At 41.6% G+C, this 25024-nt stretch overlaps 1 protein-coding gene across 1 annotated transcript in view; it reads left to right on the top strand.

Moving 5' to 3' along the window:
* The first annotated feature begins 4701 nt into the window (after positions 1–4701).
* The window catches only part of SLC2A12 (solute carrier family 2 member 12), a 67483-nt gene continuing 47160 nt past the window's right edge, over positions 4702–25024 (top strand). The window contains exon 1 of the mRNA XM_040239267.1: positions 4702–5035. Coding sequence (XP_040095201.1) covers positions 4921–5035 — 115 coding nt within the window. The 5' untranslated portion in view covers positions 4702–4920. The remainder of the gene's footprint in view (positions 5036–25024) is intronic.

Raw genomic sequence — 25024 nt, 5'->3', positions numbered from 1 at the left:
AACCCTAATTTGAAGCACTTTTTCTCCAGATTTATACTTATTAGATAGACAGTATTATAACAACATTAAGAAAATATTTTTCAGAAAATACGTTTTACACATGATTTACCCATGATTAGGACTAGTCTAAATTCCTATGTGACCTAAGATTACTCTGTCAGTGTATTTGTTATTTTCAATTTTTCCAAATTCCCTTCTAGTCTCTGCCAATATGCATACTTAAAAAAATTATTATGGTGGTAATCAACATGTAATTTTCTCCTCTGATGTTTTCATTTCAAATAATACAAATAATATTTTATTATCTTGCTATATTATCCTTCTTTTAACAATTCATTTTATAATTTTATATCAAATGGACATAGAATTAATTTAATCAGACTTCTTTTGTAATCTGAGGAAATTTAATCAAAATGTTATAACTACTAATATTCTACCCATTAAAAAATATTGGATACCCTTAGAAAAAATTATTTGGATAATATGAACATGTAAAATAATAAATATTCTTCCAAAAAACTCCTACCAAGTTGAATATTTTATTGGACTATGGCTAAAAAGACCTGCATTGGTATCTGGGTATTTTTTGTCCAGAGATCATATTTGCCATTTGTGTTTATATTGTAATGAACTATTTTAGGATAAAAACTCAGGAGGTACATTTCACAAAAACATAGGGCAATGGGATGTAACACAGAGAAGCAACAGGGTGTAGTGAAAAGCATGTGAGTTTTGGAATCAAATAGATTTGGACTGCTGTGCTTTGAAATGGTATGTTCTACAAAAAGACTTGTAGAATGCTCATAAGAGCTTTATTTATAATAGCCCTAACAAAACAGCACAGTTGCCCATCAATAGGAAAATGGATAAACTGTGATATATTTACCCATGGAATACTAGTCAGCAATAAGCAGAATAATCTACTAATACACACAAACATATGGATGAATGTCAAAATTATGGTCAGTGAAAGAAGCCTTACACAGGAGTATATACTCTTTAATTCCATTCTATGAGGAGCTAGAACAGGGAATGGTAACCCATGTGGAGAAAATCAGAACATTGGTTGCTGCTAGGGGTTTTGATGGGAAGTTACTCAGATAAGACATAAAGGGCTAATTGGATGATAGTAATGTTCTGTAACTTAGTAGAGGTTTGGAGTGGACATATGTATGTGCGTCTCTGAATTTATATAATGTTACACATGGGATTTGTGCATATTATTGTATGTAAAATTTCTCAAAGGAAATAAAAAGAACCTAAACAATTATTGGACTCTAGTTAATGACATACATACCAAAGTATTTCAACCAACTTTGAAATGCATAAAATCTAAAATGAATCAATGGATGGATAGAGGGATTAAAATCCAGATACACAGGTGAAAGAGCAAGCATAGTAAAATGTTGATTATAGAATCTAGGTTTTCCTAGATTGAAAATTTTCAGGATGAAATATTGGAAAGTGTTTTTTTTTTTCCTTGATCTGTGACTTGTTTCATAAACCTCTCACGTTTCAATTTCTGCCAAATGAAGGCAGTACTCTTTACTTCACAAAGTTGTTGCAAGGTTTAAGAAAAATCATCATAAAAATAGACATGGAGGATATACAGCAGAGGTGATGCTGCTTACCTTCTTCTTCATCTCCTCTTATTTGCCTTGTCAGTTTATAAGCTGTAATGTATAGTTTGGGATTTGGTAGCATTAACTATGAGCAGGTGGTCTGAAGTGGTGGTTGCTGTTGTTTAATCACTAAGTCATGTCTGACTCTTTTGCAACCCCATGGACTATAGCCTGCCAGACTCCTTTGTCCATGGGATTTCCTAGCAAGAATATTGGAGTAGGGTGCCACTTCCTTCTTCTCCAGGGCATCTTCCCAACCCATGAACAAAACCCCCATCTCCTGCATTGACAGGTGAATTCTTTACCAGTGAGTCATCAAGGAAGCCCAGTCTGAAATGGTATGTAGCAAAATTATTGAAATTATGGGAGATGAACTGTCCATCTGTTGATTATATCTTCCTTAAGTGGAGGAACAGTTTTTAAGGATAGTAGTGGCTCAAATTCCCTTAAAGAGGGACAGCCTGTGGCGATACTTGCTTTAAAGAGAGTACCAAAAAAGAAAAAAAGGACAAAGTGTTTCAGAAAGTAGTCAAAGGGGTTTTTAAAAACTACACAGTTAATCAGGTCACTAAGAGCCCATATGTGAGCAGTCACTTATTTAACATGTATTTATTGAGGTTTGCTGCATGTCTGGCACTATGCTTAGAGTTAGGGACACAGAGATGAATGAATGCTCAGGATGGACATAGGGGCCTGCCCTCATGGAGCTTACATTCTAGTCATGCTAAAGTTAGTTGGATTTACAGGAATCAGTCTGTCATCCAGCAAATATTTACTGAGCATTCACTCTGTGCCAGGAACTTGGAATATCCGTAATGACCCAAACAGACACAGTCCCTTGTCACAGAGCCTGTGATCCAGCAGAAAAAAGGAAGGTTGAATCAAACTGCTGTATGTAACTATAATGAAACTGTATCACGGTAAGTGTACACAATACTATGAAGGAGAAGTACAGTGTTCTTCAGGAAATTTCGTCAGAAGAATATTTCCCATTAGTCTGGGAGAAAAGACTTTTTCTCCTAAACTTTACTCTGTTTAAAAGAGAGAAGTGAGCACAGAATAGAGCTGGGGAGAACCAGTGGCCCCCACTGGGTCAACAAGGAAATGAAGAACAGAATTAGAGGGACCGGGAGCAGTGTGGTCAGTCACAATGCGTGCTATTGCTTTGCATGTCTCCTTGGTTTCTGCCTTAGGAGGTCCTATGTGGTTCGGCTACAGAAAGCAAATTGAGAATTGCTGAACTGCTCTTCACCATAGTAAGGGATGCTGGAATTAGGTTTATCTTCTACTTGGTCAAAGACTACAGAAAACACCCGAACACATCCATGGTGCCAGGAAGCTGCTGGAGACACAGGGCCTGAGATCATTAAACAAAAGCAATTATACAGCTGATCCATTGCAAGAACATGTCCCCAGCCGAGGTCACTGATTCCCAGCAGAGAGAAGACAGAAACCAAGAGAATATCGAGAGCTGATTAGAATACATGTGTCTTGAAGATTAAAAGAAAAAAAAAAACAACTGTTGCTCCTACAGTGATAACACATCCTGGGAACAAATACAAGCCACAGCATCACCGCACCACACATTCTATAGTGGGGACAGGCTAATCTGCTGGAGTCTGAACCACTCACCTCTGAATCGGAAGGGGGCTGGGCTACACTCAAATAACTGTCATTTTCCAGCACTAGCAGCTGACATATAATAGGTGCATGATAAACACTAGTTGAATCAACACAGGTTTGTTTCCATTTGCTGCCTGATTCTCTGAAGGAAAAGAAATACATGGAAACATCTAAAGATGAGCAAAGGAAACGTATAAATCATAAGTTAATTTAGAGGTGTGTTAGGATCCAGCCAAAATGATGAAAGTGAGTTCTGCACAGTTCAGCTTCTGCCTCTGCAAGCACGAACTTGTTTCTCTCTCCACAGGAATGACAAGGACCAAAAGCTGCGGTTCATCTTCTTCAGGTGAAGAAGTGCTGAAAGTGACAGAAATCAAGAAAATCAGAGAAGCACAAGGCTTGACAGTTAGGATATAAGAGTTATGGCATTAGATCACCTGGCTTCCTGGTCTCAGCTACACCACAGGCTAGCGGCTATTTTTGAGGTAAGTCACTTTGCCTCCATTTTCTTCTCTGTAGTATGGGTACCTGCCTCACAGTTTCTCCCCTCCCCCAAAAAAGAATCATTTGCGTTAATGCCCTCAGCATAATTTCTGGCACATTAGTGCTCCCATAAACTTTAGTTTTTACTCTTAATGATTTTCAAAAATGATCCCAATTTCTTCTCTAAGCTTTTTCAGGAAATATGGTTTGCTAAGTATGTAACTGAGGGTAAAATGTCATGACTCTATAAGGTCTTTTATAGAAATATAGTCACAAATCAGGGGGGGAAAAGTCCTTCTTCTCAGGCCCTGATTTTGCTCCAGATTGGATGATACCACAGCCACACCATGGGCCATAAAGTCTAGCCTCTTAGAATTGGAAATGCCCCTCCTTCTGCCATCAGGCTATCGGGCAACGCAACAAGAAATTTAGGGTCAGTTCCTCCTTTAGACAGCTATGCATAAATAAACTGGATTATCTTGCTGTAACCCCAGGGTGCAAAAAGTCCACAGAATCTGTGCATTATGACTTTGCCTTGATTTGTCTGACAAGCCTTGGAGAGAGCGAGTATGTATAGTGTTTACCTAGGGTAACATCAGGTTGAAACAGTGACTATGCTTCATGCTTTGTTGACTTCCCCAAGTGTCATGACTCTTGGAATAACAGCCTTGCAGAAAAATTGACACACTTTCCTTTCTGGTGTGTCTCTGCATAAATTGTTCCTCCCTCTGCAAGATTAATACCATCTGTGAGTATTCCAGGTCCTCCCTCAGTTTGCGCTTGGATCTGCCTGTTTCTTTTCTCTGCCTCTTTTCAAAGGTGCAGGAAGAGGAGAGCTCCCCACCACCTAAGGGCCAAACACTGTCAGAGCTCAGGTTCCCAAGCCTTGAAATCCTTTGCTTCCAACTCTTCATCTGCAGGCGAAAACAATCCTCCGGAGATTCGGCCCTCCCACTGCCTGTGATAGGCTGCTTGGAATAGCAACAGCCTGTGTCACCGAAAAGGGCAAAGCTTTCGGAAATAGAAACAAAGTTGGTCACAAATCACATTGGCTTTGCTCGAAGTTTTTTTTTTTTTTTTTTCTTCCCCACCTTTCTTTAGCATGCAACTATGGGGAAAGTGACCGCTCGTGTCAGTTGGGGAAGTCGGGGTGGTTTGGTGCCCAGGGAACGGCTGTAACTTCTACGTGACCATGGTACCTGTTGAAAACGCAGAGGGCCCCAGTCTGCTGAAACCGAAGGGGCGAGCGGCGGAGACTGATGGCAGCGACAGAGCCAGCGGCGGCCCGCATCCTCCCTGGGCGCGAGGTAAAGCGAGGCAGCCTGGCTGGGGGACCGCGAGAGGAGCGCGCTGGACGCGTGTCTCACTCGTGTGTGTGCGTGTGCTTGTGTGTGTCCACGTGAGCGTGCAAGGTGCCTGGAGACAAGGGGACAGGATCTCGTGGGAGAAGCGACAAGGAGCTCTAATGTGAAAACTGAAGTCTCTCTACTCCTAAGCCGGGTCCCCTCCTCTGTGTGGGCTGTATTAGGGATAAATCTCTTTCATTTGGAGAAATTGACTGGCAAGATAATCGCGCCGATGAAGACACCCACACACACCCCCACATACACTTTTTTTTTTCATTTCTTGTCACACATGGATAATCTGTAACAATTGGACATTCTAACCACCATTTTAAAAACCAGCATTTTAAGGAGGCTTCCTAAAATTATTAGTTACATAATCAATAAATTCAACTTTCTTTTTAAGTGCCCAGCATCTTTTTGTAATGAATTTGAGCATTGTTTGGAGTCTAAAACCTCTGCTTACTTGCTCCTGCTTTCTTTAAAACTGGCATCTTAGACTGAGGTTTGTTTAGTACTTCTCCTTGGAGGTGAAATTCGGAAAAGTTTTCATTCATTTTAGTTAACTTTGCTAAACCAAATGCCTTTCCTCACTTCCATATTTATAGTTTTCACAAACACACTGCCTACATTTAGTTGCCTCTCCTGATCAATTAGTCTTCAAAGGAATAGGAACTCATTGTAATATGAAATGAAATCAAACACAAATAATACCCCCTTCCCCTGCTTCTCTCAGCTCTGCTCCCTCTAAACATATAATACATTCCCAGGCCATATATTAGAATTTCATGAATAATCCAAACCACCAAATAAATACAAAAAGCATTTATTTTTCACCTTGGGATGGATCTTTTTTAACAATTGTTCTTTTAAAAGAATTTTGTTTTAATATGATTTATTTATTGCATGCATAGTATTAGTTCCCCAATTCCCAGGCGGAGTCTTAACCACTGGACCACCAGGTGAAGTCCCCTATATGCTTAGGTTTTCATGGTGGGATTGTCTGATCTTGGAACTGAATCCACATTGGAACTGAGGCACCAAGCAATCCCTCCTCGTAAATGGAGAAGCTTTCCTTCTCCCCTGCCCTCTTCCAGCTCAGCCCTCTCTAACTTCCCTCCTTCTAGTCAAGAATTAATATCTGGGGTCCCTTACACTATGGCCCAGTCCTCTCTTCAGCAGAGCTACCACTTTCTCTAAGTGTGATCTAAGTCTAAGAACAAACAAAAGAAACTTGTATTGGGGAGTAGAGAAAGAGTGGTGAACTTCTCTCTCAATTCTCGCAAGATTGAGCTAGAGGATGAGTTGAGGTGGTAATAGCGACAAAAGCATTAACTATATAGAGTCAGTGATAAATGTCACAAAGAAGTTGAAAACAAATTTTATGCTAGAGGGGGCTCCACAGTAACAATCAAAAATGGACTAGTTATGATGTGTCTTTGAAAGCATAATGTCCTTTTAATAGGTCAGATTGTCCAAATTCACAATGGAAAGCAAATATGTGTGCTTCTAAAGACTGAACACACACAACTTTCAGTTTAAAGTACAACTTTAAACTGTTGAAAAGAAACACTAAGTGAATAAATACCATCAATTGTCTTTTACATTTAACTTTAAATGAATCTTTATCATGTAGAAGAAGAAACCTAAATGCTTTTCTTAACTCCTTAATGAATACAGCTTTGATGGGTGCTATATGTAGCTTGTATTTAGACAAATACAAACCTTATTATTACTTTCATAAATTTTCCTAAATTGTCTTAGGCATTCTTGGTACCCAAAGGCAATTATACAGATCTACATATATAATTAACACATAGTATGGATTTGCTCAGCTGTTTTGACAAGTTAATTCGCCTTTTCTATCAGGGTTGTATTTTTGTCTGATTTACAAAGATGTCAAATGAAATATTTGACAAAAACTTTTTTCAACCTCTTTATATTTTAAACTTCCATAGCTTCCTTCAGGAAACTTCAAGTGTTTAAAATACGCTTAATAATTATCCTTCTTTTCCTGCATTTGAAGGTAGCAAGTTGTTCTGTATTCCTAGATGAAAAACAATGTGCAAAGAGGAATGAGTTATAAACCCAGAATAAGGTAATTAAAGCATTTGAGATCCTGAAAAATGAAACAGAACAAAAGCCCTGTGACTGCACCCCTTAATGCTATTGTGCATAGTGAGAAGGGTTGGCAGGTTTTCCTTGGCCAAACCCTCTAAACTGGAAGGAATGCTTTGTTCCAGTGGCTAGAAGCTAATGAATTAAAATTCATTTTCAAGAAGTTATGGCTTAAGTGGGTACATTTTTAGTAAACATTTCAGCTTTCATAGACATGTTATAATTGACCTTGTAGGGCAAGGTTGAGCTTAATTTGAAATCTTGGTACTTAAAGCCAGCAAGATATAGATGAGGTGTGAAACATGGATGGCTAGAGCACCTCACACAAGGAGAACAGGAGTCCAGAAGATGTGTGGTTGGCCCAAGTTCAGGGGGTGGCTGATCAAAGCGGACCCTGGCAGCCTGTGGCCCAGCGGGGCCTGCTCCTTCACCTCAGAAGCTGGGTCTCCCAGGCTCCTCTAATTCATGATTCAACAACTGGTTAGGAAGGGGGTTTCCTTAAGTCCTCCATTACCCCACTCGCTCTGCTTTTCCTTCTCAGGTCTGCCCGAAAGGTCAGAAACAGCACAATACTTGTGTGAGTACATGTTTTCCACACCGCAGATCCAGCTGCCCGATGTACTGGAACCCAGATCGCTGGAACTAGGCTCACTGAGTCAGCGACACTGACGACACTTCCCCCCTCCCAGACTCTTCTAAGCCTGAGCTGCCGCAGTCCCATGGTCTGGGATTCACGAAATGCACACCTCTGCTAGCGAGGCGGCTGCACTATGGTTGCTGCTGCTAAGTCGCTTCAGTCGTGTCCGACTCTGTGCGACCCCATAGACGCCTCCTACCAGGCTCCCCCGTCCCTGGGATTCTCCAGGCAAGAACACTGGAGTGGGTTGCCATTTCCTTCTCCAATGCATGAAAGGGAAAAGTGAAAGTGAAGTCGCTCAGTCGTGTCTGACTCTTAGTGACCTCATGGACTGCAGCCTACCAGGCTCCTCCGTCCATGGGATTTTCCAGGCAAGAGGACTGGAGTGGGGTGCCATCGCCTTGTTTAAAGCTGCGAACTCCTTTCCGCAAATGGAGTCTGAGTAGGTGGTCAGTACGTGAGACAGGTAAACATGGCGCTTCTTTAGTGGAAAGGGGGGAGTGTAGAAAGAAAGCCCTGTGGCCTGGCTGCTTCTCTGCTCCCCTCGCATCCCTTGTGGCCCTGAGCCGGCTCCTGGCTCACGATCACATTAGCAACCCTCAGGTCCATCACTGCTCAGGTTATGCAGGTCATGTTTTCGAGGTTGGGGCATTTTTACTGTGCTCCTACTGTGAGCCTTGGGCTCTCAGAGTCAGCCTAAACCGATCCCTCTTGAATTGAGTCAGGCTTGGCCTTCTCAGGCTTCCTCAGACAGCTCAAGGAGAAGTTTACTTGTAAGATAGACTGAGAAGACTTTGGGGAATAGACTTGTTATCAGAGAAGAGAAGGTCAGACTGACCACCTTGACCTGATAACAGAGCTTTGACTGTGAGACCAACTTTGGGAAGTTACTTTGGGAAGACCCAGACCTTGGCCATTCCCATTTTCCCAGGCTTTCCACATATTAAAAAGTGACATCTGAAACTAATATAATATTAGGTATTTAGTCAATATATAGTCAACTATACCTTTAAAAAAGCAGGGAAAAATTTTTAAATAAACCGTATACAGTATATATGTATCAAAAGAAAAAGTGACAAAACCTGTGACAAAACTTGTGCTTTTAAAAGCATGTGCATCTAACAAATAAATGGCAGTTACAACAGCAAAAACAAAAAAGTTGTGTATGGCTTGATATTCCCAAGGAAATGGCAGAATTTATAGACATTTGAATTTATGAGGGACACGACTGAGTGACTGAACTGAACTGTATAGATGTTTTTGCTGAAAATAAGACCAAATTTAAAGATAACCATCTCCTCTTTCTCTTCAATCAGCTTATCTCTGGGTCTGTACATTTCACCTCATTTGGAAATCACATCAAAAATATAAATTTGAGGGGTTTTGTGACAGTGAGACCTGGGTAAATGGCTTCTCTGGGACCTGTGGTGGTGGTGGTTTAAGTCGTGTCCGACTCTTTGTGACTCCATGGACTGTATGAGCTCCTCTGTCCATTGGATTTCCCAGGTAAGGGAGAAACCTCTAAACAAATATGGCGGGAGCTGTTCCACTGCTCCCTGGGTGAATGGTGTTTGACTCACACAGCAGGGATCTTTCCCCCTTTAGTATCACGTCACCCCGAGAGGTCAGGGAAGATTGCCACTTGTCACAAACCACCTCTAGGCTGCCCCCACAGCAGCAGACATGCATTGATGAGAGCCTGTGGTGGCAGAGCTTGGCAGACAAGGGGCCACCAACAGTGCCCCTGGCCTGGAGGGCCTGAAATTAGCCTGTGGATACCAGCGTGCCCGAGCAGGTTTAAAGCCGATGTCTATTTTGATAGGACAGTACCTTGGTGTGGTTGTTAGATATTTTCAACATCACCCTTCTGTCTAGTAAGATTGCCGGCAGGACCTGAATGACTGAGTTCTTAGGAACAACCCTGGTGAATAGCTGGAAGGAACCCTACTGGGAGCCCTCAGGTATATTTTTTATGTATTCTCTAGGGAGTACTTTTTAGTGGTCTAGACCCTGTAGCAGCTGAGAAAAACAGAACTCAAAATACGAGTCCACTCTGGAGGTGACTATGGAAAATAATTTCATGTATGTATTAAAGGTGAATCAGCCAATCTTAAAATGCAGTTTTTAATTGCTATAGATGTGTGGGATATTTTGTCGTTGAAGAATAGTCAGTTCTTTTTTAAAAACTGATTAATTTTTGGCTGTGCTGGGTCTTCATTGCTGTGTGCAGGCCTTCTCTAGCTGTGTTAAGTCGGGGCTACTCTGCCATGCGGTACTCCGGCTTCTCATGGTGCTGGCTCCTCTTGTTGCGGAGCACAAGCATTTAAATTGAATGGAATCGGGGCTCCCAAATTCAGCTTTTTCTCATGAACAGCCTTCCCTAAGTGGATGAGTTAGCGAATAAAATAAGGCAATGAAAGAAAGCCACCTAGAAGTACACCAAGTCATGGTGTGAGAAAGGAGAAAAGTTGAAACAGACTGCTTTCCAAGCAGCTATTTGACCAAATACCAAATGAGAATAATTCCCTATCCTGTCTTCCCTCAGAAAGTATCCAATCTCTGGAAATTCCAGAGCAGTTCAGTGGTTAGGCCTCTGTACTTTCACTGCTCAGAGCCTGAGTTCAATCACCAGTCAGGGAAATAGGACTCCACAAGCAGCATGGCAAAAAAAAAAAAAAAAAGATACAGAACCTGAAATCCCTGCAAGTATTTCCCAGCTGAAATGTTGAGCCAAATATACCACCTTTATAGTAAACGTAAAGTCATGAGTTTTTTTTTCTTTTTTTTTTTCTGTCTTGGCTCCTTGGTAAAGCTGTTCTTCCTGTATCACAGCATGCTCATTTATGCATTTGCTAAATGGTTATGATTCAGTGATATACTAATTTTTCTATACGATTTAGGTAGAAGTGATGAGACTAAAATAATTTATCACATTATTCTCACTTTAGGAACTTTCATTCTTTTTGACCATGACTCACTTTATACTGTTGTCCTGAAGTATCAGGGAGAAAAATGCAAATTTTTGACTTATAGGAATATTTACTTTCCCCTTAAGAAAATCAAGTATTATTTAAATTGTAGAATTGTGCATCCCTTGGAAGTAATCTCCAACCAGTTCATCCTAAGGGAAATCAGTCCTGAATATTCATTGGAAGGACTGATGCTGAAGCTGAAACTCCAACGCTTTGGCCACCTAATGTGAAGAACTGACTCATTGGAAAAGACCTTGATGCTAGGCAAGATTGAAGGCGGGAGGAGAGGGGACGACAGAGGATGAGATGGTTGGATGGCATCACTGACTCAATGGACATGAGTTTGAGTAAACTCCAGGAGTTGGTGATGACAGGGAGGCCTGGCGTGCTGCAGTCCATGGGGTCACAAAGAGCCAGACATGACTGAGCAACTAAACCGAACTGAACTGGAAGTAATTGTTTTTCAAAAACTATCATGACGAAGGTCTGCCTGCCATTATTAGGCTCTGTGGCTATTAGCTCCATCCGTATTATTTTATTTATATTATTGTTATTTTATAATGTGTTGCCCCTGTATGCATTTGTTTCCACACACTTTGTGCAAGTTATGAGCCATGTGCAATGCTAATTTATATATGGCATCTCAGCCTCAGAAGTGCAAGGCTTTTTAAGAATAAGAGAGGGAATTTCCTGGTGGTCTAATGATTAAGACACCGCCCTTGCACTGCAGGAGCCACAGGTTCAGTCTCTGGCTGGGGAACTAAAGATCTCACATGCCACAGGGCATGAAATAAAATAGAGATGATAGACAAAGAGTAGGGGGGAAAGTTGCAATTTTAATCAGTTAGTATTGTGAAAGAGCATCCGTAGCTAATGAATGTTTCATTTCTATTGGGAAACAAAATTGTGGAAAACTCATGGCAAAATCACAGGAAGAATTTTTCATGACGTAAGTCCCATTGTGCAAGGAGATCCAATCAGTCCATTCTGAAGGAGATCAGCCCTGGGATTTCTTTAGAGGGAATGATGCGGAAACTGAAACCCCAGTACTTTGGCCACCTCATGTGAAGAGTTGACTCATTGGAAAAGACCCTGATGCTGGGAGGGATTGGGGGCAGGAGGAGAAGGGGACAACAGAGGATTAGATGGCCGGATGGCATCACTGACTCAATGGACTTGAGTCTGAGTGAACTCCGGGAGTTGGTGATGGACAGGGAGGCCTGGTGTGCTGCGATTCATGGGGTCGCAAAGAGTCGGACACGACTGAGTGACTGAGCTGAACTGAACTGAACTGAACTGTGTAGGTATTGCCAAAAAAAAAAAAGGAATTCAGGAATGTATGAAAAGGCAGAATTTTTATGCTGGAAACAAGGTATCATTTTACTTCCTTTGCTATCAGTAAGAGACTGTTTCAAAGTTTTACTTACTTGTTAGAGAGATTTCACTCCATCAGTTCAGGTCAGTTCAGTTGCTCAGTCCTGTCGGACTCTTTGCGACCCCATGAATTGCAGCACACCAGGCCTCCCTGTCCATCACCAACTCCCGGAGGTCACTCAAACTCATATCCATCGAGTCGGTAACGCCATCCAGCTATCTCATTCTTTGTCATCCCCTTCTTCCCCCACCTTCAATCTTTCCCAGCATCAGGGTCTTTTCCAATGATTCAACTCTTCGCATGAGGTGGCCAAAGTATTGGAGTTTCAACTTCAGCATCAATCCTTCCAATGAACACCCAGGACTGAACTCCTTTCAGATGAACTGGTTGGATTTCTTTGCTGTCCAAGAGACTCTCAAGAGTCTTCTCCAGCACCACAGTTCAAAAGCATCAATTCTTCAGCACTCAGCTTTCTTCACAGTCTAACTCTCACATCCATACATGACTACTGGAAAAATCACAGCCTTGACTAGATGGACTTTTGTTGGTAAAGTAGTATCTCTGCTTTTGAATATGCTATCTAGGTTGGTCATAACTTTCCTTCCAAGGAGTAAGCGTCTTTTAAAATCATGGCTGAAAGCAACATCTGCAGTGATTTGGGAGCACCAAAAATAAAGTCTGACACTGTTTCCACTGTTTCCCCATCTATTTCCCATGAAGTGATGGGACCGGATGCCATGATCTTCGTTTTCTGAATGTTGAGCTTTATGCCAACTTTTTCACTCTCCTCTTTCACTTTCATCAAGAGGCTCTTTAGTTCTTCTTCACTTTCTGGGTGGTGTCATCTTCGTATCTGAGGTTATTGATATTTCTCCCGGAAATCTTGATTTCAGCTTGTGCTTCTTCCAGCCCAGCATTTCTCATGATGTACTCTGCATAGAAGTTAAATAAGCAGGGTGACAATATACAGCCTTGATGTATTCCTTTTCCTATTTGGAACCAGTCTGTTGTTCCATGTCCAGTTCTAACTGTTGCTTCCTGACCTGCATACAGGTTTCTCAAGAGACAGGTCAGGTGGTCTGGTATTCCCATCTCTCCCAAAATTGTCCACAGTTTATTGTGATCCACACAGTCAAAGGCTTTGGAATAGTCAATAAAGCAGAAATAGATGTTTTTCTGGAACTCTCTTGCTTTTTCCATGATCCAGTGGATGTTGGTAATTTGATCTTTGGTTCCTGTGCCTTTTCTAACACCAGCTTGAACATCAGGAAGTTCACGGTTCACGTATTGCTGAAGTCTGGCTTGGAGAATTTGAGCATTACTTTACTAGCCTGTGAGATGAGTGCAATTGTGCAGTAATTTGAGCATTCTTTGGCATTGCCTTTCTTTGGGATTGGAATGAAAACTGACCTTTTCCAGTCCTGTGGCCACTGCTGAGTTTTCCAAATTTGCTGGCATATTGAGTGCAGCACTTTCACAGCATCATCTTTCAGGATTTGAAACAGCTCAACTGGAATTCCATCACCTCCACTAACTTTGTTCGTAGTGATGCTTTCTAAGGCCCACTTGACTTCACATTCCAGGATGTCTGGCTCTAGGTAAGTGATCACACCATCGTGATTATCTGGGTCATGAAGCTCTTTTTTGTACAGTTCTTCTGTGTATTCTTGCCACCTTTTCTTAATATCTTCTGCTTCTGTTAGGTCCCTACCGTTTCTGTCCTTTATCGAGCCCATCTTTGCATGAAATGTTCCCTAGGTATCTCTAATTTTCTTGAAGAGATCTCTAGTCTTTCCCATTCTGTTCTTTTCCTCTATTTCTTTGCATTGATTGCTGAGGAAGGCTTTCTTATCTCTCCTTGCTATTCTTTGGAACTCTGCATTCAGATGCTTATATCTTTCCTTTTCTCCTTTGCTTTTCGCTTCTCTTCTTTTCACAGCTATTTGTAAGGCCTCCTCAGACAGCCATTTTGCTTTTTTGCGTTTCTTTTCCATGGGGATGGTCTTGGTGCCTGTCTCCTGTACAATGTCACGAACCTCCATCCATAGTTCATCAGGCACTCTATCTATCAGATCTAGTCCCTTAAATCTATTTCTCACTTCCACTGTATAATCATAAGGGATTTGATTTAGGTCATACCTGAATGGTCTAGTGGTTTTCCCTACTTTCTTCAATTTAAGTCTAAATTTGGCAATAAGGAGTTCATGATCTGAGCCACAGTCAGTTCCCAGTCTTGTTTTTGCTGACTGTATAGAGCTTCTCCATCTTTGGCTGCAAAGAATATAATCAATCTGATTTCTGTGTTGACCATCTGGTGATGTCTATGTGTAGAGTCTTCTCTTGTGTTGTTGGAAGAGGGTGTTTGCTATGACCAGTGTGTTCTCTTGGCAAAACTCCATTCAGACTAAACAGATCGTTATTGAATGATTATTGTGGGTAATTCCATGAAGTAACATTACCCCCGGTTGACAGATAAGGAAACTGAAGCTAAGAGATCAAAAGCTAACAGTTACTAAGCACTTACTAGTGTGCACCAGCTACTTTGCTATTTCATTTATTCTCATAACTTTATGAGGTATGTGATATTATTATCTGTACTTTAGGACACAGAGGAACAGAAAGGTTAAACTAGACATGTCAGAGTCTAGCTGCTAACTAACCAGGTACTCTGATTCCAAACTGTACCTTCAGTGTTAAGCCGAGGTACCTCTGGGAGAAAAGCAAAATGATTGCTCCATGCAGCATGGATAATAGCCTAGAGATCTAAATCTCAGTGTTATAAATCTCTGGTGGCTCAGATGGTAAAGAATCAGCCTGCAATGCAGGAGACCTGGGTTTGATCCTTGGGTCAGAAAGATCCTTGGAGAAGGGAATGGCTATCCACTCCAGTATTCTTGCCTGGAGAATTCCACGGACAGAGGAACCTGGCAGGCTACAGTCCATGGGGTCGCACAGCGTCAGACATGGCTGAGCAACTAACACTTTCACTTTGCACATTCTAAATCCACGCCAGGGTTTTGCGCTTGAGCAACAATACCATCCAACACTGATGTCTCTACTTTCTGCTCTGTTCTGTGTTCTGATCTGTGAATTTGGGTCCCCATTACCCTTGTTTCAGAACTTCATTGCATCTCATTTTAACTAGTACCCTAATTTTCCATATGATATGTCTTTTTCTATAAGATTATAAATTTCTGGATTAAAATATGTATTCTTGAACCTATCAGATCTCTGAGCTAGCTGTTTAGAAAGTACTGTATGGCTCATATGAGGTAGGAACTGTGCCTTTTCCTTTGTATTGCCATCAGGGATCATGTGTACACGGCACAAGTAACGCTACCTTGTAGCCTAGGAAATGTGTCCGCACAGTGCTCGATACGCCCACCCTGCTGACTGCACTGTCCATCCAGATGAACCTGTCTGCCTTCTGTGTCCAAGATGGTATTGCCATGGAGTACATGCTTAATTGTTACATCAGTGAATGAGTGAAGTGTTTGTTGAGTTAAACTAAAGCCCATTCTAATTCTGCAATAGCTATTGACTATCTACTGTGTAAGAGGTACAGTGCAAGATACTTCAGTGTAAAAAATAAAAATATCTAAAATACTGTCTGGGTCCATAAGTTTTACCAACTCATCAGACAGATAAGAATCTAAGTAATGACAATCATTTGGCAAATATTGAGCATCTCCTAGAATCAGACCTGATGCTAGAACCTGGGTCCAATGGTAAACCAGAGACATCTGTGTAATGCAGATGCAATTACCAATGGGTGATGAGAGAGAAGAGATCAAGAAATGTAGACAGGAGGAGGTGACCAGACACATATGCCTTGGTAGTGCACAGGGGATCCTATAAGACAGTATGTCTAAGCTGAGTCAAGAAAGTATCACTGAGGCCAATAAGTTTACAGAGAACATTCTAAGCAGAGAAAATAGCTTGTATATGAGTTTGGAGAGGAAAGAATGGCACATTCAAGGAACTACAAATATTTTTGTCTGATGAAAGCTCTGAGTTCAAAGAAGGAGAAAGAAGGTTATGAACAAATCTGAAGGTGTTAAGTAGGGACATGTCATGCAACCTTTGTGTGATAAGTAACATGACAGAAGGAATTACTGAGAAAAGATCTTATTGGTTTACAGAAATCAAGAAAAGTTTCTGAACGTGATGATAGTGGTGACAGAATTAGGCGGTCTTGGAAAACTCTTCCTGCATGCCTCTAAACCCTTACCATTCTTTTAGTTTTTATTTTTTGGTTGCACCTCAGCTTGTGATACAACCAGGATTGAACATGAGGCCGTTGGCAATGAAAATAAATAGTCCTAACCACTAGACCACCAGGAAAGTCCCACTATTCTTTTAACATTAAACAAAAATAGCTCCAGCTCCCATAAAGTTAAAGTCACATGCCTCTTTGTTCCCCAGCTCTCTGCCCATCCTCAAACACACACAGTATACTGGTGTACTTTAGGAGTCTTAGGATCAGAAAGTGGTTTCTGATCACTTTTTGCACCAACTTCTTATTTACCCTGGTTTCTTGCCCTTTGCTTCCCAAAGCTGGTCTTTTCTCTTATCCTTCTTCTAGTCCACGCATGGATTACAATCTTTTCCTTCATATACTCAAATCCCATTCACTCAAGTTCTTGGTAGATTCCTACTGACAATCTGAAGAGGGCTATAGTGCAATTAAATATTAGATGGACCCATTCATACAATTCTCCTGTCAAATCCACCTTAGGGACTTTCTTGTCAACCAATTTTTGCTAGAAGCTACAAACTTCTTGTACTGTTTTTCTCTTATCTTCATTCCTCATCCTTACGCATCCTCTACAAGTTGACAAATTCTCCTGACCTTTTTTCCATTTGTCTTATTTCTGGGTTCTGTTCTTTCTTTCTTGAGCTCTCTCTCTCTCTGTCTCACACACATACACACACAAATTCATGCTTCTTAGCATTTTCTCCCTTTCTCTCTCTCCCTCCCATGGCTCACCTCTGTGTTATCAACATGACCCATGGCCTTTTCCCTTAACCCTGAGGTGGTCCTACAGGTATTCGTTTTTAGTAAATAAATGCTCTTCCTAGGAACTTTACATCCACAAGCTTTACAATGTTATTTCCTCCCTATTCATTTCCTTAATTAAAGAATTTTTAAAGCACTGAGGATGACTTTCAACCATTTTTGAGTCCTTGGACTCCTTTTTAAACAGAAAAATAATTTCAAATTCTCACATAATAGTTTTAACAGTTTTACATTTAATGATTAGAAAATATAGAATGGTAGGCAGCTACTCTGCATTCACTCACACTTTGAATTAAAACCTTTTATTTCAGCACATCTACACATATGTATGGAATCTTGAAGGACAAATGTGTATGTTGCTATTTTTCCTGATGTTTAGTAAGTGTTGATGGGATGAAGATCCTTTTTGAAGACTTTATCAGTTTTCAAATGTGCCTCACTCACCACAATTCACACAGATTGAGAATCTCCTTCCTGGAGATGTCAGAGGTCTCTGGGTGAATGGCTGCTGGTTTGTTTTCCAGATTCACCCCCTTTTAACTGTCTATTGAAAATCCTCTTGAAAAGATGGGAAGAGATGCAAAATTGCAATAACATTAAAGCCAGATATACTTATCAGTGGGTTAGAACTTGTGCTGTGCTTAGTTGCTCAGTTGTGTCTGACTCTTTGCCACTCCATGGACTATAGCCCGCCAGCCTCGTCTGTCCATGGGGTTTTCCAGGCAAGGATACTGGAATGGGTTGCCTTGCCTTCCTCCAGGGGGTCTTCCCCACCCTGGGACTGAACCCACATCTGCTGGGGCTCCTGCATTGCAGGCGAATTCTTTACTCCTGAGCCACTGGAGAAGCCCAATGTATAAAACAAGGAGTAATATTTTAGCTTTCCACAATCTGTCACTGAGCATCCCTACTGAGAGAATTTTCATCAATCAAAGGATGACATCTCCACAGACCTCTTGGAGCTGCTTTTTTGAGAGGGTCAGAAGGTTTTACTCCATGGTATAATTCTTCCCACCCTGTCCTATCACCATCACTTCCCATTCTATATCTCTTAGGGGCTACAATTTCCAAGATTTCAGCAACTCTGGCTAGACAAGTGAAGGACAGTGGTATTCTAGAATGTGAAAATCAGTGTTAAGAAGAGACAACGCTCAGACAAGCCAGTGGAGTGGTGCATTCTAGAAGTTGCAGTTTTGCATGTACTGTTTTTGACAAGCAAAAAAAAGAAAGTTTGCTGTATACAATGCAGAGATGTTATCCCCTGTTCACAGTCAGGGGACCAAAAAATAGAAGGAAAAAAATTCCTTTCTCAGTTCAGTGGGGTCACATCAGAAAGATAACTTACAGACATCAGAAGTGTGGCTAGCATCTGTGCACATTAACTGCTCCTTCAAGTCTAACTAAGAACATTTCCAACTGCAACTGGGTGGTTATAGTAAGGTGTGTCAGACACCGAAAACTTAATTGCTATCCCAACTTCCTTTTTATTTCTTTGTCTTTTCCAACTGGGGAACTAGAAGATTCAGATACTTATTCTCTCTTGCAGCCAAGTTTGACTATATGGAACACACTGGTTCTGGTCAATGAGACATGAGGATAAGCCTTTGTGGGGAGGTAAAAAGTTATCCTCAGCCTTTTTAGGGCCTGTGACTGAGTCCAAAAATTAAACCAACAAAGACAGATTAACACAAAAGCATCCATATTTAATTAATGTAAGTTTTATGTGACATGGAAACCTTCATAAGGAAATAAAAGCTCAAAGAAATGATTAAGCCTAATATTTTTATGCTTGATTTGTCATGAAAATGTAACGGAGTATGAGGTAAGTGTAGTAAACCAGGGGAAACTTAGCAAGTCTATTCATTCAAATTTTTCTTGGTGCCCCTTTGCTTTCTGAGATAAGGATGTTCTTTTCCTCTGTGTATAACAGAAAGTACCTCTCACATGAAATATTCAGCATGCCAAGGTGTTGTATTTTGGGTTAGCATGTTGTGAATGCCATCATCTTTCAATGTTCTTCTGAAAAATTCCCTCCATGATAAGAGGAAAGAGGCACATGGGGATAACTACTTGTCCTAAACCTTCTCCACTGTGAATCTGGTTGTGAGAGTATCTCAAGCCCGAGCTGTGACAGCCACCTTGCACATATGGTGACAGATTGGGGACAAAAGCCAGCCCTCTGTGCAGGCAGGAACAGATGGATGGGTAGAGCGTGAATCCTTGGAGACACCAAATTCAACTTGGCCTTCTCACAAACTAAACAATAAATGCCCTTGTTTTTCAGATTTTTGGTTTCCTACAGTCAAAAATATCATAACTGATTTAGGGGCTGGGTAAACAGAACGTGGCAAGCCAGTTACTGTAAAGTACATTTTAAATACAAAGGGAAAACATGCATTCTAAGATTTTTCTTTTCAGGAAACACATATATTTTGGGCAGTATCTGATTTCTGTTGTCTGTAATTTTTTAAAAATGGACTCTGTGGGGGAAAAAAATGAGACGCAGGACAACAGCTGGTGATAAGAGTAAATTGAGGTAAAGATGGAGCTCTTGAGAAACCGATATGCAGGTCAGGAAGCAACAGTTAGAACTGGACATGGAGCAACAGACTGGTTCCAAATAGGAAAAGGAGTGCGTCAAGGCTGTATATTGTCACCACTTCTATGCAGAGTACATCATGAGAAACGCTGGACTGGAAGAAACATAAGCTGGAATCAAGATTGCTGGGAGAAATATCAATAACCTCAGATATGCAGATGACACCACTCTTATGGCAGAAAGTGAAGAGGAACTAAAAAGCCTCTTGATGAAAGTGAAAGAGGAGAGTGAAAAAGTTGGCTTAAAGTTCAACATTCAGAAAATGAAGATCATGGCATCTGGTCCCATCACTTCATGGGAAGTAGATGGGGAAACAGTGGAAACAGTATCAGACTTTATTTTGGGGGGCTCCAAAATAACTGCAGATGGTGACTGCAGCCATGAAATTAAAAGACGCTTACTCCTTGGAAGAAAGGTTATGACCAACCTAGATAGCATATTCAAAAGCAGAGATATTACTTTGCCAACAAAGGTCTGTCTAGTCAAGGCTATGGTTTTTCCAGTGGCCATGTATGGATGTGAGAGTTAGACTGTGAAGAAAGCTGAGCACAAAGAATTGATGCTTTTGAATTGTGTTGTTGAAGAAGATTCTTGAGAGTCCCTTGGACTGCAAGGAGATCCAACCAGTCCATTCTGAAGGAGATCAGCCCTGGGTGTTCTTTGGAAGGAATGATGCTAAAGCTGAAACTCCAATACTTTGGCCACCTCATGCAAAGAATTGACTGATTGGAAAAGACTCTGATGCTGGGAGGGATTGGGGGCAGGAGGAGAAGAGGACAACAGAGGATGAGATGGCTGGATGGCATCACTGACTCTATGGACATGAGTTTGAGTGAACTCCAGTAGATGGTGATGGACAGGGAGGCCTGGCATGCTGCAGTTCATGGGGTCACAAAGAGTTGGACACGACTGTGAGACTGAACTGAAGTGAACTGAACTGGAGCTAGTTGAGATCAGCGATGCAGATAGACCTAATATGAAATGTGTGAAGTGTCAGAGTCTAAAACTGCAAAAGCAGAATTACCTGAAATCTGTGATGTGGAGGATAAATAAGAGAAGCTACTAGAATTCAAATTAAAAAAAAAAAAAGGACAAGAAGATAGAGATGAAAGAGAAAAGAATATGAAGCAGGAGATAGATCCACCCTACCCCCACCCACAGTAAGCAATTCGAGTTGGGTCCTTGTGGACACAAACTCCAAAATATCAATAGGAGGACAACTGAGAGAGGAACTTTGGCCCTGTCCAGATAAGAAATAAGAGACCACGTATTTCTCTATTTCTAAAATGGAAGGACTGAACCTGTTGGTCCCAAGCCTCCTTGGACTGTTCAATCACTAAGTCATGTCCAACTCTTTGTGACCCCATGGACTGCAGCACACCAGGCTTCCATGTCCTTCACTATCTCCCAGAGTTTGCTCAACTCATGTCTGTTGATTCGGTGATGTAATCTAACCACCTCATCCTCTGTCTCCCTGTCTCCTGCTGCTCTCAATCTTTCCAAGCATCAGGGACTTTTCCAATGAGTCAGTTCTTCCCATCAGTGGCCGAAGTCCTTCCTGGACTAAAAAGGTCTTAGTTGCAGAGGCGTAGAAAAGCTAAGGCAATTGGTAGCTTCATAGTTGGACGACTTAGCGACTAAACAACAAGTTGCACCAGTCAGGATCATAATTAAATCATCCAGCATGGGCAGAGAAGTTTAATAAATTCCAAGAGTGAAGGTGAGAGCAAAAAAAGACAATAGTTATCTAAATCTACCAGAGCATCTCAATTAATCTGTAAGTAGATTGGAGTACCAGAAGGCAAAAGGAAGGTAGTGGCTAGAGGTACTTAGCCAGAGGCTAAGAAGTCTTTTTGTCCCTTCTGAATAAGAGCTTCAAGTCTTGGAGTGGTTCACTCATCCACCTGGAATTTTCAGTCTGTTCTGGGTCCCCCTGATCCTGTGGAGATTTGGAGAAAGGGGTGGATTCACAGGGATGGCTGGAATGTGGGTCTTCAGGTTCCTGTAACATATCAGTGGAGACAGGTTTAATCCTAGACAGATGAACTCAGCTGGTGACATCCTGGAGTTTAACTGCTGTAGGGGTGTTCAGAAAGACTGGTAAGAACCCTTCCGTACTGAGAGAAGCTGGTCACCAGGGACTCATTTTTTGAGGTCTTTCAGGGTTTACAACAGGGTACCTAGGACTGTCATCTAGAGCGGGCTGGACTCTGTTGCCATAATCTTGTATTGCCTTCTGGACCTGGCCTAGGTTTATAATGTATTTAAATTGAGCCTGGGTTTCTGGGTCAGTTAACATGTCCAGAGTAAGGAATGGCCTTCTGAATATTGTTTCAAAATGGCTTAACTTGATGGTTGCTTTAGGAGCTGCCCTGACCCTTAAGAGGGCTATCGGCCACAGGTGATGCCATGACTCTGACATTTCCTGATGGAGTTTGCCCAAGATTTTCTTTAGCCTGTTCCACTTCTCCTGAGGACTGAGGTCTCCAGGATAAATGGAGGTGGTATTTATTTCCTAAAGCCTGTGAAACTGTTAAGTGACCTTTGCAACTGAAGGCCAATTGTCACTCTGGAGGTGATGGGGCAGTCCAAATCTAGGATTAATTTCCTCTCGGAGAGCCTTAGCCATTTAAGTTGCCTCCTCTATTCTAGTGGGGGAAAGCCTCTGTCCAGCCAGTAAAAGTATCTATAAAGACTAATAAATATTTGAAGTCCTGGAAAGACGGCATCTGAGTGAAATCTATTAACTTAGCTAGTTAAGAGGGAGAGGCTTGAGGTTATCTCCTGGATTATGGGTGGCACGGAGGGCAGAGGCTCAAGTAACTTTTTAAATCATCTCTGGGAGCCTTTTCCCTGTTAAAAAAAAAAAAAAGTCAGAAAACAATCACAGACATTTCATCTCTCCTCAGATGGAGAGAATCATGTAACCCTTTAATAATTTTTTCATTGATCAGAGATATATGAGTAACTTCTGACCTATATGCCACCAGCCATCTGTTCCCTTAGGTACCCCCTCTATCTCGTGCCCAGATCTCTCTTAAAGTCCAGTGCCTGGGTATAACATTAAAAGGAGTAAGGGATGGGATTAATGCCTTTTTGGTTATAGGTATCTGGGCTTCTTCCTTTGCTTTCTGATCTGCCCCGTCGTTTCCTTGGGAAATTTGAGAAGGTCCCTTTTGATACCTGCAGCTGTGGATGACTGCTGCCTGTTTTGGTTTTTGAACCATCTCTATGAGATGTAAAATCTTAGCCCCATATTTTATAGGGGAATTTCTTGCATTTAGAAGTCTTCTCTCTTTCCAGGTAGCTGCATGCGCATGTAAAACAGGGAAGGCATACTTTAAATCTGTATATAGATTTACAATCTTTCCTTCCCCTAGGGTTAAGTCTCAGGTTACAGCTGTCAGTGTTTTGCTTCTGTGATGCTGTGGGTGCTGACGATGGCATACCCTCCCTCTTGACTCCATCTTGAATGAAACTGCTGCCATCAGTAAACCACTCTTCTTTTTTTTTCCATAGCTTCATCTGCTAGGTCAGACCTGCAGGCATAGATTTGGTCAAGGGTTTTGAGACAAGAATGTGTTAGCTCTGAGCTTTCGGCAGGCATTAAGGAGCGAGGTTAAGAGGATGGCAAGTTTTGAAGGTTAGCTCTGGGAAGTCAAAGAGCAAAGCCTGGTACTTAATAAGGCAGCCTTCAGTTAGCCAATAGTGGCCTTTTATCTCTAGGATCCCTTGCACTTGATGAGGGGTCTGGACTTCCGTTGCTGTCCAAAGGTAAGCTTGTTAACTTCTTCCACTGATAAAACTGTGGCAGCTACAGCCCAGAGGCCCCCAGGCCAGCCTCAACCATGGAGTCTCATTGTTTGGAAAAGTCTCCTATAGGCTGAAGAACTTCCCCTAGCTTCTGTATAAGGACCCCCAGAGCTGTCTCCTGCCTTTCAGCCACATAGAAGAAGAATGGTTTCTTCAAATTGGGAAGACTGAGAGCGGGGCCTCTGGTGAGGCCCTGCTTGATATCATTAAAAGTCTTTTCCTGTTCCCTGTTCCAAAGTAACAGTTCTGTATCTGGTCCTTACATGGCTTTATAGAGGGTCTTAGCCATAAGCCTGAATCCTGGAATCTGAATTTTACAAAATCCTACCATGTCCCAAAAGATAGAGATGTTCCTTTGTCTTTGGAACACTTAGGCCTAAAATAGCTTGTTTTCTATCTGGAGATAACTGTCTACTTCCAAGGTTTATAATATATCCCAGATAGTTAACTTGTTGTTTGGAGACTGATGCCTTTGTCTGAGAGACTCTCTAACTCTGAATCCCAAGGAAATAAAGGACTTCAAAGATATTTTGATCTGAGCTTCCATGGAGGGACTTCATACCAATAGGTCATCCATGTACTGTAGCTTAGCACCTTCTTTTAGGTGTGTTTCCTTTATTTCCTTTCCAAGGGTCTAGGCAAACAAGTGTTCAGTTTAGTTCAGTTCAGTTGCTCAGTGGTGTCCGACTCTTTGCGACCCCATGGACTGCAGCATGCCAGGCTTCCTGTCCATCACCAATTTCTCGAGTTTACCCAAACTCACATCCATTGAGTCAGTGATGCCATCCAACCATCTCATCCTCTGTCATCCCCTTCTTCTCCTGCCCTCAATCTTTACCAGCATCAGGGTCTTTTCAAATGAGTCAGCTCTTCACATCAGGTGGCCAAAGTATTGGAGTTTCAGCTTCAACATCAGTTCTTCCAACATCTGTTCTTCCAATGAATACTCAGGACTGATCTCCTTTAGGATGGACTGGTTGGATCTCCTTGCAGTCCAAGGGACTCTCAAGAGTCTTCTCCAACACCACAGTTCAAAAGCATCAATTCTTTGGTGCTCAGCTTTCTTTATAGTCCAACTCTCACATCCATACATGACTACTGGAAAAACCATAGCTTTGACTAGATGGACCTTTGCTGTCCTGAAACCCCTGAGACAATATTGTTCAGGTATATTGTTGCCTTTGGCCTGAGTTGAAGTTAGTCCACTCAAAGGCAAACAGATATTGTGATGATGGATGAACTGGGATGCAAAAAAAACATTCTAGAGATCCAGCCCAGTTAAGCCATTTAGCATCCTCAGAGATCTGGGCTAACATGTTGTAAGGATGGCCATGTAGGGATGTATAGGGACCATTACACAGTGGTGACGCATTTACTGCTCCAAGGTCTTGTACCATCATATATTCCCCATTTGGCTTA

This window comes from Oryx dammah, unplaced genomic scaffold (genome assembly GCF_014754425.2).
Source record: "Oryx dammah isolate SB20612 unplaced genomic scaffold, SCBI_Odam_1.1 HiC_scaffold_4, whole genome shotgun sequence".
Classification (NCBI taxonomy): domain Eukaryota; kingdom Metazoa; phylum Chordata; class Mammalia; order Artiodactyla; family Bovidae; genus Oryx; species Oryx dammah.
The sequence above is the reverse complement of the archived record's forward strand: the minus strand, read 5'-3'. Positions and strand labels throughout refer to the sequence as shown.